The following is a 12,937-nucleotide window of genomic DNA, read 5'->3' as shown; positions in this document are numbered from 1 at the left end:
ATACTATTAAAAAACATAATTACTATTTGCTGTGTTTATAAAAGGGAAAGAACAAAAAAAAATGGAAGAGGTGCATGCAAACTCCTAGCAGAGACTTGGACAACAGCCTTCTCCAAAAAAGAACACTTTTCCAATGGAATCATAACAATTTTATAACAGGTAGTGCAAAGGATAAGCTTAAGCATTGCTGTTTGGAATATACCCAGTTCCACAAAATTTTTTCACACTGATTTCATGGACAATCTTGGCACTGACTTTTCGACTTCCCTATTTTTTACATTTGTTGGAAAGCCTGCCACTTTATTGATTCTTCTTTGTGCTATCTGTTGTAAAAATCTTACACTCCCACCAGAAAAGCATTCTTTTTGGAGGAGGCTGTCATCTAAATCATTGCTGAAACTATGTATTCATCTCTTCCATGTTTTCTGTTCTTTCACTTTTATAAACTCAACTATTACTGATTATGTTCTTTACTAGTATAGTTTCTTCTATCAACCAATATTCATGTTCTTTTATCTGATGAAACATAGGATTAATTTTCTATAAGGGTGATGGGACTTTGCACTCACATCCTGTACAATTGTTTTTCGAGTTTTATGAAATCATTTATTTAACATTATTTTTGCATAATTTTATTTATCAATTTAGTAAACAACAATCAGGCATCTGTTTGAAATATGCGCGCGCGCGTGTGTGTGTGTGTGTGTGTGTGTGTGTGTGTGTGTATATAAAAACCAATTTGATATTTCCATAAACAACTGAGAAATGTTTCTGGACACACATTATATTTTAATTTTAGAATTTTTGCAAAAAACTCTGAAGAGCCATATTGATAAAAATATATTCCTAAGCTTGAGTTTTAAACTATTTTATATTTATAAACAAAAAATTATCCTATCAGATGAAATTTCAATAACAACATTATTTTATGAGAATCACTTTTATATTTAATATTCAATAATTAACAAATGTTTTTGTCTTATATAAACAATGAGAGCTTTTCTGTCTTGACTAATCATTAGACATTATCACTAGACATTAAAAAAAATTACACGCCCAGAACCTTTTACAGTGTGGTAACTAATAAATATCATCACACAAATGTTTTCGAACCCCTTCTGGGCTCTGCTTCAGGCTCCAAATCGTTTCTAGATGGATGTTCAATTGCTGTTAAAAATTCGTTCAATTGGCATGTCATTCAAATTTCAAAATTGCAATTGAACTGAAATTTCAACGACATGCCAATCGAACAAATTTTTAACAGAAATTGAACATCCATCTAGAAACGATTTGGAGCCTGAAGCAGAGTCCAGAGGGGGTTCGAAAACGTTTGTGTGACGATATTTACGAGTTACCACACTGTAAAAGGTTCTGGGTACGTAATTTTTTGGAAGTAATTCCGGTGTGGTAAGTAGTAAGTTATTCATTAGACATTCATAAAACAATTACTTTTGCTCCAAACTTTTGTAGCAATAGAAGTGATAACCAAACACATTAATACTAATTTTTTAATTTAGGGTGTTCATCTGAATAGTTCAGTAGTAATTCAAAAGTAAGATTTAGTAAGTGAAAATTTTAAACTTGATAAATGCACATTATAACTGTAATTTTAAAAAATTTTTGAAAATGTTTAATTGGAATTCTTATTTTTTGGAAAATACATCAACCAAAAGATTTTAAGAATAAAAAGTATATTTTTTGAGTTGTATTGATGATAAATGCAACTTGAGAATTGAAGAAAGGGAAATGTTTCTTCACAAAGAAATTTTATAACTTCATAATAATTACATTAATTTTTGAAAAACCTAAAAAGGACTATCAGTTATATTTTGATTTCATATCTTGAATGACACAGATATGTTATCTCTACCATTGATCTTTGAACCTACTCAAGCTATCCATTAATTATAATTAAGTTCACATCTTTTAAAACCATATATAGCAATCTTATTTAAATATGTTCAATGTTAAATTCTTCAACCCAATTTAGTTTCTAACCTATGCATTTGGCAATAAAAATAATTGAGAAAATAATATTTCAATTTAATTTGATTTATAACAGTTCAATTTTTCAAATAAATTTTAAATCAAATTATACAATTAAAGCATTAAATTTACAAACAACATTATGCATGTATACATTTCTTTCAATATAATAATTTCAACATGAAAACTAAATGGACAGTTTCTTATTTTAATAAATCAGAGTATAAATTATAAAAGTAATGGCAGAGCTTCATATATATTATATATGCATAATAGATATTAAATTCATATTAACAAAGCTTATTTTCTGTATAATTTTGTTTAGTAGAATTATATTTCATTTGTATATGTAAATATTTTTTCCATATAACATTTGAAACAATGACATAAAAGTTATATTATATTGTAATTTTCTCCTTTTATATAAAGAATTTATTATTATTAGATAATTAATTGTTTAATTTTGTTAACTATTTTATTAAATATTTGTACTTTTAAAATAGACATTACTTTAAAGAAACCAAATTTATTGGCATCCTTACTATCACAAATGTGATAGTATAAGATGCCAGTGAATATGTAAAAAGGTTACTCCAAGAAAATAAATCAACTATTCATAATTTATTTTCTGAAAATTCTTTATTTCAGTAATTTTTCTTTATGGGAGACTCAAGGACTATAAAATTTAGGGCAGACTTTTCATTATATGCCATTCTGAATGATTTGAATTACTTAACCTCATTTATTTCTCTTACAAATTTTATTTTAAACTCATTGCTACTGCATTTTGATTTTTATTGATTCTTTCTTTATTTTTCAATGTTTTCAATAGAAACATATCTATTTTATCTTTACAGTTTTCTATTAATCAAATTTTCCATGTTTATGTTTAATATGCTAAACTAAAATATATGGCATTCTCATATTTTAATTAATAATTCAACAATTTCATATCGTCATATATACGATTAACAGAAAGTCAAAATGCCATTATGTAATATAAAAATTTTTTAATTTTTTGATCATCCACACAATTTATCAATCCAAATGATATATATTTTTTTAAAAATTAGGAAATGTATTTCTTTAATTTCTAAACTTTCTCTGAATTCTTCAGATATAAGCATCATAAGTTTTCTTTAATTTATTGCATATTTTGGAAATAAAATCACACTTAAATCATCAAAAAACTCTCCAAAATCAGGAGTTGTCTTATAGGCCAGATATAAAAACCTTACAGTAACCTTAAAATTCTATATAAAATACCAATGTAAGTTCTATAACCCACACTGCTGATAATCATGGATGGAAGAAACTGCACAAGTCTCAAAAGGACTATCCATTATAAGAACATTTCAAAACCATAATCCAGTTAAAAGAACAAAAAACATTTATTTTTTAATAAATGTTTTTTGCCTTTATGCAAACATTTTCATCCTTTATAAAGGCCATCTTCAGGTTCTACTGGTAGAATGGAAAATCAAACAAGATATATTTAAAAAATGTTTGTTGCATAAGTTCCCATGAACAGGAACGTAGTAATACATTATAAATTAAAACAGAAGAAAAATAACAAAAAAAAAATTTTAGATAACTATAGATAACAAAAAATCATAAAAACAATAAATGTACTAACACAAAAGTAAACTACACATTCACATATAGACTATAATTCCTTATAAAGCAGTCATTGTAAGCAATGACTTCTTGCCAACAGTGCATACATTGCAAATCTGAATTCTGCATCATACTGCATCATACTACATCATTACATCAGCATACTGGTAACTGTTTACTAGTTAAAACTTATAAATTTTTTGATAATTTAGGATTGTCTTATAAAATAGATCTGAGCTAAAACCAATAAATTTATCATAAAGTTAAGTTCATATCTTATATGGAGATCACATTATCTAACAAAAATTACAATATTAACAATCAATTCACAAACATCTTGATTGCTCAGTACCTATGTTTAAAATCAGATTTCATTGGGCTATCTTTTACTAAACATTAATTCAAGTGAATTATTTTCTATATTAAAAACAATTAATCTGCATTAACCTGATCAGAAGTTATAAAACTTTTAATACATCTGCATTGTATGCAAAAGATGAAAGTTTGAGCCTTGCTTCAAGGTCAATCTTGTCTTCCAGATCATCCAAATTATTAAATTTATTTCTAAATTAATATAATGATTAATATAAGTATCAATACAAGATAAATGCCTATCTTTGCTCTTAATTTGTTAGATGCCTAAATTTGGTTTTATTCAGTAATTTTTAGAAATTCAAATTCAAACTTGATTGTAATTATACACTTTTCTAAATTTATTTTTCTTAATTAACATTAACCTTTCTTTTCACTTATAATTAACAAAATAAATTAAAAATTCTTTAAAAATTTCAATTATTACAGAAAAAAAATCTCAAGTTTTTAATTATTAACTTACAATTTTTTAATTATATTAAGCACAATAACAGTATTTATGATGAAATCAGCATCATTGTAAATATCAAAATTAGTAATAGAAGATTTACAGTTCAAATTATTTTACATTATTTAAATTATAAATGATGTACAATAATTTGATTTCAAGTGATTTAAAAGTATTTAATTATTGTTTTTTGTTAATATTTATAAATAATAATTGATGAACACTTTTAAAAATGTTAATGCTTTCGTATCAATTTATATTAAATAACTTTGCAATAAAAAACATTAGAAATAATAAATAATACTTAAAGCAAAAAAAATGCAATGAAAAATTTTTTCCTATATATAAACAAATTATTTATATACCATTTTCCCTTCAATTATTGGCTAAACACATTCCAATAAAGTTACTCACCAAGACGGTTTGGTGTGGTAGCTCTGGGTGGAACTTGCAGTTTCTCCACTGGACTCACACCTTCTAAATGAAGGTCTGTGCTTTTCTCTGCAGATTTATGTGAGGGAGATGTGTGATCTTGTGTGGCTGATGAATCATCTTTCTCTGAAGAAGGAATTTTTGTCAAAGGACGAAATATCTCTCTGGGTTCGGCAGCATGGGCAAACCAGTACGAATCTATTAATTATAATCATTTGTAAGCAACATTTACAAGTTGATCACCAATCTAATAAACATTGAGAAAAATATACTAAAATGTAAGTAATTTTCACATTTGAAAAATCTCCTGTGATGTATCAAATAACTTTAAATAGAGGAAATTGAATAGAATGAATCTTTAATGGAAAAGACAGCTTGAAACAATATAAGAAAATTAGTGAATAGAATTCATATTTAATCTATCATCTTTTATCAAGCCTACAATCATATTCTAAAATTCTTTAAATTTAAAATTATTAAATAAATTTATATAGCACACTCAGATAAAGATTAAATAATCTGTATATATTAGTTTACTCCATTTAACAACAGTTTTTATATCAATTTTCTAAAAATAATTTAAAAAAATACTATTCATGAAATTTACTATCAAGAATTATTTATAAATGTTATAAAATATAAGTAATTTTTTATTTATATTCAATATAATTTTCTCATCAATAGCACACATCATTAATTTATCAAATTTAATCTCATTAAAGTTGTTTGATTAAAATTTTTTTTATAAATAAAAGAAAATTAAAATTCACTAATAAATACATGCAAGTTTTTTTAAAATTCATTACAGTATTTTCTATTTTTATTTGAACAGTAATTCCATTTAAATAAGGTTTTAGAAAACTTTTGATTTACTACTAATGAATTTATAATTTGTGTGTTCATTTATATGCACATGCTGTAGATATATAAAAATACAGAAACTCAAAATAAAAAATTTATCACTTCTTATTTTTAAACAAATAAGAATTATTTCCCTGTAGTAAAAAATTACCAAAACAGTAAAGAAACATTTTAAGTAAAAGTAAATTTAGAATGATAAGACATTTTTTGTTGTTCCTATTAAAATAATTAATAATCTGATAATGTATTACACAATTATTAGAATAATGAAGATTTTCAAAATTTTGATTTCTCATCATTACATATCACCTGTGAGTTTATAATCAAGAATATAAATTTATTCATTATTCAGACATGACATACATAGTCAATTTTTACAATGTTATTTTTTACACATGAATAAAAATTAAAATAGACTTTATATCACATAGATAATTATAAAATAATCTCTACAATTATCTCAAATGTTCTAAATATGAAGTATTTTGTGTGATTAGAAATGATTGGGGATGATTGCATGTGAATCTATTTTTGGAGTTAAACTACTTCCAATACAATAGAAGTCACAGAGTAATCAAGATGTAAGAAGTTCATGATGGATACAGATAGGTTATTGAAGTCAATCTAAATGTGAAACAAGAAGTTTATTATTTAAATCATTTAAAAATTTTATAAACAGAATTGACTATAACTTTATCCAATCATTCAATGAAAAATTAAAACTTAATTTTGTTTTATAACTTAAAATGTCTGTAATACTTTCTTTTAGTTAAAATAAATATATTAAAATAGAGTTTTAGTTACCATTAATAAAAGAATTTTAACAATTTCTTCATATTTTATAGTTTTAAATCATTCCATTTTTCTAATTATTAATGAAAAAATTTTTATTTGCAACACTAAATACAAAAAGCATCTATTTTTAAGTTTAAGTTTGGAAGAGAGAAATAAAAAAACAAAATATTTGAAATTCAAATCCAGGAACTATTTTTAAAAATTCTAAATATAGCCATCATATTTAAAAATCAAATATATAATAAGACATTAGTAATCTAATTAAAAGAGCATATGATGTATTAGTAAAAGATTTCACATTTAAAATCTTTGGCATAAAGATATTAGGCAAACAAGATTATTAATTTAATATCCAATATTATTTAAATGTATGCAATTGGAAAATGTTGACTCGATCTCAATTCTTCTTCCTGTTTCTTAATCAATTACAAACTTAAATACAACTCATCGTTACAGCATTTAATCAGCTTTTGTTATATTGAGAAAAATACACAAAAGAAAAATCCATTCCACTTAAAAATTATATTGAAATAATCTTTTATCATTGCATTATGTAAAAAAATTACAGTTACATTATATTTCCTGAAAATTAAAATATTAGAGTTGGACTTAATAAATAATAATTAAAGAAAAAATTATTATAAATTTAATTGTTATTACTTATATTTACAAATTACTTCTATATTTTTTCATAAAACAAATATTCAAAACTGATTAAGGATTGAATAATTCAACAATTTTTAATATTTGATTAACAACCTAAATTTCTAAATATTAACAATTGAAATCATTATTCTAATATCAATTTATACACACACACAGAAAAATCAAGTACAATGTTTTAAGTTTATTTAATTATTAAATTGTTTGAAAAAATTTAAACAAAGCACTTTTTACTTTTATATATACCATATACTGTATATAATTTGAACTTAGCAAATGACCTGTTACACCTAAAGCTACCCACAAGTAAAACAGAATCGCCACCTAAGAATATGCAATTGCTCAATTTAATCTAGATTTTGTAAAATAAAACAACATCAATAAAACAATAAGGCCAATTTTAAATAATTTTCTTTGAAACTATTTTTTTAATACAGATATGCTTTCAAAATGTTTTTGTCGTATTTTACCGAACCGACAATTTAATCTGCAATAATAAATTGAATTAGATCGGACGTTAGAATTACCTTTTGCCGGTGACATTTTTGTCGAAGATAGTCGTCCACTGACAGATACCGGGGAGACAGGTGTAGTCTTATCCACTGCTGTTGGCTCATCTGAATGTTATATATTATATAAAATGGTGTTAAACTTTAACATATTTTAAAATAAATTATTTATTTATAGAAATTTTAAATAACACATGTAAAACAATGCATCAAATTTTTACAAATATTTACACAAAACAAAACATTACAGCACAAAGAAATTTAACTCAAGCATGACAAACACGCAAGACATGTAGACGATCAGCTGTCTCACTTCCCTCTGAGCCATATTTAGACCAGGCTCACTAATTTATCCCACTCCTACTGTTCACTTAAGAATATAAACCAAAAGGCCATCTACAATCCAGTCATAGTATATTACTAATAATTTAATTACAGATAAAATCAATTTGAATTATATATAATTAAAAAATAATGAAAATAAAGAATCCGCTTATCTGCCATTACAAACCAATAAGGAAAACGGGTGAAATTACACGTGCACGGCCGCAGGGTATTAAGAAACACGTCCAATATTTTAATAGCGTAACCTATTTAAATCTTCTCAAGTGAATAACATCAAGATCCATCAAACTTAATGTCTTTATACCTACAACCCTTTAAAAAATCTGGCCTAATTGGACTTCTCCACGCTATTATGTCAACACCTACGTCTAAAACGAAAATATTTACGTCTCACGATTGCGTACACGCGTTAAAATCTATATTTTATAAAATATAGAAGCGAAACGTTAATGTTTCATGAAATTTTTATCTTACCTAACCGGATCAGATCCGTTCTTTCAAATTTCATTTCTCAATGGAACGAAAAGTTCGCAAATAAAAACATCTGATGATGGAAAAACGAACTCACCCACCGCATTAACTTATCGTGAGTGACGTCAGCCAGCTTTTTCTAAGTACAGTATATATTTTTTTCCCCCTCGCTTTTTCTTTTATGAATAATGGAACATTTGTGAGCAGGCAGCAACGCAACCGAAGGGCGAAGACTGTCTGACGCTAGTTGTGACACGCCTAACGTAGATGTTGAGACGTTCTCTGACACCAAATCGAGAAACCTTATCGAAGATGACGTGATTTTTCAGTTAGCGGTTCCGCTCCGAGAATTTCAGCGTCAAGCCAGCTTTATATCTACGTGGGTGTTTCATTCCAGATCGAATATCTCAACGGTGCCAAGTAAAAATTGCACAATAACTAAATTAATCATTGCAAACTTAACGTAAACAAATTGAAAGACGTGCGCGCTTAATTTTCGTAAAGTCACGTGGCCAACGTAGATCATCGCGCTCGTGCCGGATTGCTCATAAAACAAATCTCGTTTTATCGCCAAAAAATATTTATTTTTCCCCGATAAACTGTCGATAAAACCGGATTAAAACATTCCTGGCGGGTGATTAAACGCTGATGAGACTATGCAAGCGAGTATAAAGTACGAAATTTCTGAATTTAGTTAAATAATGATAATTCCTAATCTAACTGCCGCGGGGAAGAAGTAACGCGGGAAGGTCATCTTTACGTCATAAGCGACCACGCACTCGGAGTAACGCAGTAAACTTTCCTCGTTGTTAGGTTTCGGATTTTTCAAAATGTCTTCGACAAAACGAAACTTCCAGGGAAAAAAATCGTTCTCGGATTTCACGACGCGGCGCACATCCCTTAGGGAAACGACCCTTCTGACTTAAAGATGAAAAAGCGCTTCTAGGCAGGAAGCACGATCCCAACAGATGCACAAAACTATATATAGTATATACTTCTCTAATGGATCGATAAACGTTACACGCATTTTAAGAAGCTTTTCTTCGTCTGCCCGTCAGGAGAAAAAAAATTATCTACGAGTATTCAATTATCTGTGAAATTACCCTAAAAATCTCTCTTTCGTGATGCGAAACTGTTTGATTAATTCCCTACAGCTTTATTATGGCGGGGGAAAGTAAACCGCGGATAATTGGCAAAAATGTGTCCTTGATAACTACCGCCTACGGCGAGAATAATTCTTAATAAGATACTACCGACAGGATGGCAATGAAATGCGTGAATGTTAAATTGAATAAATTAAAAACCCTTCTTCGTCATAAAATATACATTTGCAATATTTTCCTACTTCCTAAACTCGATCTTTCTAGTCATTACGTTTCTAGCCTGACTTATAATTGATTATACACGTTTCAACTTCCTCAAACAAAGGAAATCTTATCTCTCAAGATTATACAACTATTTAAACTCTTATAATGTGTGTACTATGGTTTAACAATGCTTGTCTTTTTAACAATATCTGTTCTGACCTATTTCTTAAGATGTTGTACAGTACATCTAGCATGGAAGGAAACCCAAATCAATTTGCTTGTCAGCTGAGCTATCCAGTGAATGACTACACTGACTCACACAGTTAAGTCTAGAGGAAGATATGAGTCAACAAAAGGAGAGTCTGTGATATATATTAGAGAGTCTTTTGATGTATATTTCTAATGTTATTAGAAATATCATCAAAAGAATTATTGTGAAATTTAAAAATTAACTAACTATTCACCAGAAATATTTAAACTTTGTATCAAAAAACTTGAAATTAATAACAAAAAGTCTTTAATATTTCAAAATAAATATTTTACAAAATTTTTAAAACAATGAATTAATGCAAATATTAACATAATATTCATATTTTTCTTGAATTCATTTAACAATAAAACTATTATTAATATAATAATAAAATTAAATTATAATTTTTGCACTAACTTGTAAGCAAAAAACATATTACAATTTGTGTTGCAATTCTCTTTTATTTGGAGTGTTCAAAAACTAAAAATTATTTTATCATCTATATTTGTTCTTTTTAAGGAAAGAAATAGTTGCTTTCTAATATGAAAGATAAGAAAAATATTTTAAAGTTTTTAAATTTAAAACAATATAAAATTTTTTAAATAAATAGTAATTGTTTTATCAATAATGAATGAGGATGTCCTTATTAAAAAAGAAAAAATCTTCAATACTTTATAAAATTATGTAAATAATAATAAAAATTTAATTAGAAAAATTCAAATTCTATTAAGTTTAAGTATAAAAAAATAATTATATTGAAAAAATAACATACTTTACAGTCAAGAATGCTTTTTAGGAAAAGAAGAGTGCTTTCCAATTATCAAGTGGTCCATTACAAAGTTAAATGTGATGACAAAAATACTTTATGTCATAAATATAGATGTGCAAATACTACAGAAAATAATAAATTTGGTAGTTTTTCAAGTTGAATAAGTTTTATTTATCATACTTTTTTAAACAAGAACAGACATTGTATATGAAACAAATTAATTTTATTAAAAAGATTACTGTTTGTTTACTTTTATAAACTTATTAATATTTATTTTAAAATAATATATACATTATTTTATATATATATATATATATAAATAGTTTTGTAAAGACTGGTAAATTAGTGTTTCAACTGCTAGAAAAATTATGATGTGAACAGATTTAAAATTCTGTTAAATTATTATTGTTTTATATCAAATGTTAAATATCTCACAAAAGCAATCGAAATTCATCATTTAATTAAATTATCAATAGTATTAATAAAATTTCAAAATAATGAAGATAAATCTCTCAATTTAAGAAAGGAAAAAAACCAAATGTCCGTAATAAAACGAATAATAGTAAATCATTACAACAATCTTTGTGATGATTTTATATCTTTGATGTAGTTCACAAGATGTAATACTGCTATGACTGTAATAATCAGAACATCTTAAGACATTTAAATTTCAATTTCTTCTTTAGTCATTTAACTAATTTATTATAGAAAGCACAAAGTTAATATAAAATGAAGGTAATTTGGAAAAATTACATATTAAATGTTATGTTAAATTATACTTTAAAACATCCATCAAAGCAAGTATTTTTCTATAATCTATCTTGGTGTTAAAATAGCCACGTGATGTATTGATTATATTTTATATATAATTCCTAATTTAGATTCATTACTCAAGTAAGCTTTTCCTTCAAAATTTCATACTCACATCATTATTTTGCTTACATTACTGTATGACTAATTAATTAAAGTATAAATTGGCTTTAAATATATTTTCTTTCAATAAATTTTTCTGTAAAAGTTCATTTTGTTAAAGAATTAACGTTTAAAGCTAATTATTATTATTTAAGTAAATTCATGTTAATTACTTTGATTTGCATACTTTACCTTATGATAATTCTAAATGATCACAATTGAAAAGACCATTGTGATAAAATTCATCGTCCGATCTTCGAGAATGGCACAAAATATAAGTCATTGTATGAACAGGCGAATCGTCATCTAATTTCATACATACGTAGTTTATATTATGTTTATAATGAATCTTAGAATTCAAACAATCGAATCAATGAAAAGAAATGCGCCATTCTTCACTATTTATATACAAGTAATATAGTGGAAAATTACAAACGAAATAACATTAAACGAAAGTTTTTCATGTGACTATTATTAACGTATTAAAAAACATATCTGTATTTGTTCACTGTTTAGTCTTTCCTACCTTGTATTTTTCCGGCTGGAGTGCTAGTTCGCACATTATCCGCCATCTTCCCTGTACCATCCACACCCAATACGCATGCGGCATGAATGCAGACAAGCTGCAATGCGAAACCTAGCGTGCAGAGTTGGTAATGCTACGAAAATAATTATTGTTCGTATAAAATTTATTTCAAAATTTCATAAATTTATTGTTAATTTTTTTTAAATTAATTTTTGTATTTCAAATATTATTTCATATTGTCGTTTGTGTTTTAGGGCGTTACGTATTTTAAAAATAATAATGAAATTTATTTATTTTCCAATGTAATCTACCGCCGCTTCGCTGATGCGTATTCTTAATATGTTTTTTTTCTTTTTCCATAGTTATATAAATATTTCAGAATTAAAGAACTTTTAAAATAAAGTTTGTTTATTATTTACCTAAGCATTTGCGCTAAGCTTAAAAAATATGATCAAATTATAGAGCAACAATTATATATGTAGACTACAGTGTACTGTATATGAAAGTTCTGCTATCGTAGTTTTGCAATTTACTTACATAAATTAATAGCTTGTACAGTTTTGAAATGTATTAAAATACGTTTAATCGTTTCTCTAATTGAAAAAAATTAGATGAAAAAATTAAACACCGCTTTACGATAATAATTACAGTACTATAATATGAAAAATTCTCAT

General features: G+C 26.0%; 1 protein-coding gene across 8 annotated transcripts in view; it reads right to left on the bottom strand.

Annotated features, from left to right (window-relative positions):
* The window catches only part of LOC136971043 (ensconsin-like), a 44,286-nt gene extending 31,898 nt beyond the window's left edge, over nucleotides 1–12,388 (bottom strand). For 6 of the 8 annotated variants that reach the window (XM_067265534.1, XM_067265547.1, XM_067265555.1 and 3 more), the window contains exons 1-3: nucleotides 12,264–12,388; nucleotides 7,702–7,791; nucleotides 4,838–5,053 (exon numbers count right to left, since the gene is read on the bottom strand). In XM_067265534.1, the coding sequence (XP_067121635.1) occupies nucleotides 4,838–5,053; nucleotides 7,702–7,791; nucleotides 12,264–12,309 (352 nt within the window). In that variant the 5' untranslated portion in view covers nucleotides 12,310–12,388. Of the gene's footprint in view, nucleotides 1–4,837; nucleotides 5,054–7,701; nucleotides 7,792–8,502; nucleotides 9,048–12,263 lie in introns of those variants that run through there. The other 2 variants (XM_067265540.1, XM_067265541.1) reach the window with 2 other exon arrangements.
* Nucleotides 12,389–12,937: the final 549 nt, after the last annotated feature.

Source organism: Centruroides vittatus, unplaced genomic scaffold, assembly GCF_030686945.1.
Source record: "Centruroides vittatus isolate TY-2023 unplaced genomic scaffold, ASM3068694v2 contig_1050, whole genome shotgun sequence".
Lineage (NCBI taxonomy): Eukaryota > Metazoa > Arthropoda > Arachnida > Scorpiones > Buthidae > Centruroides > Centruroides vittatus.
Note: the sequence above shows the minus strand (reverse complement) of the source record. Positions and strands in the feature narration are given on the sequence as shown.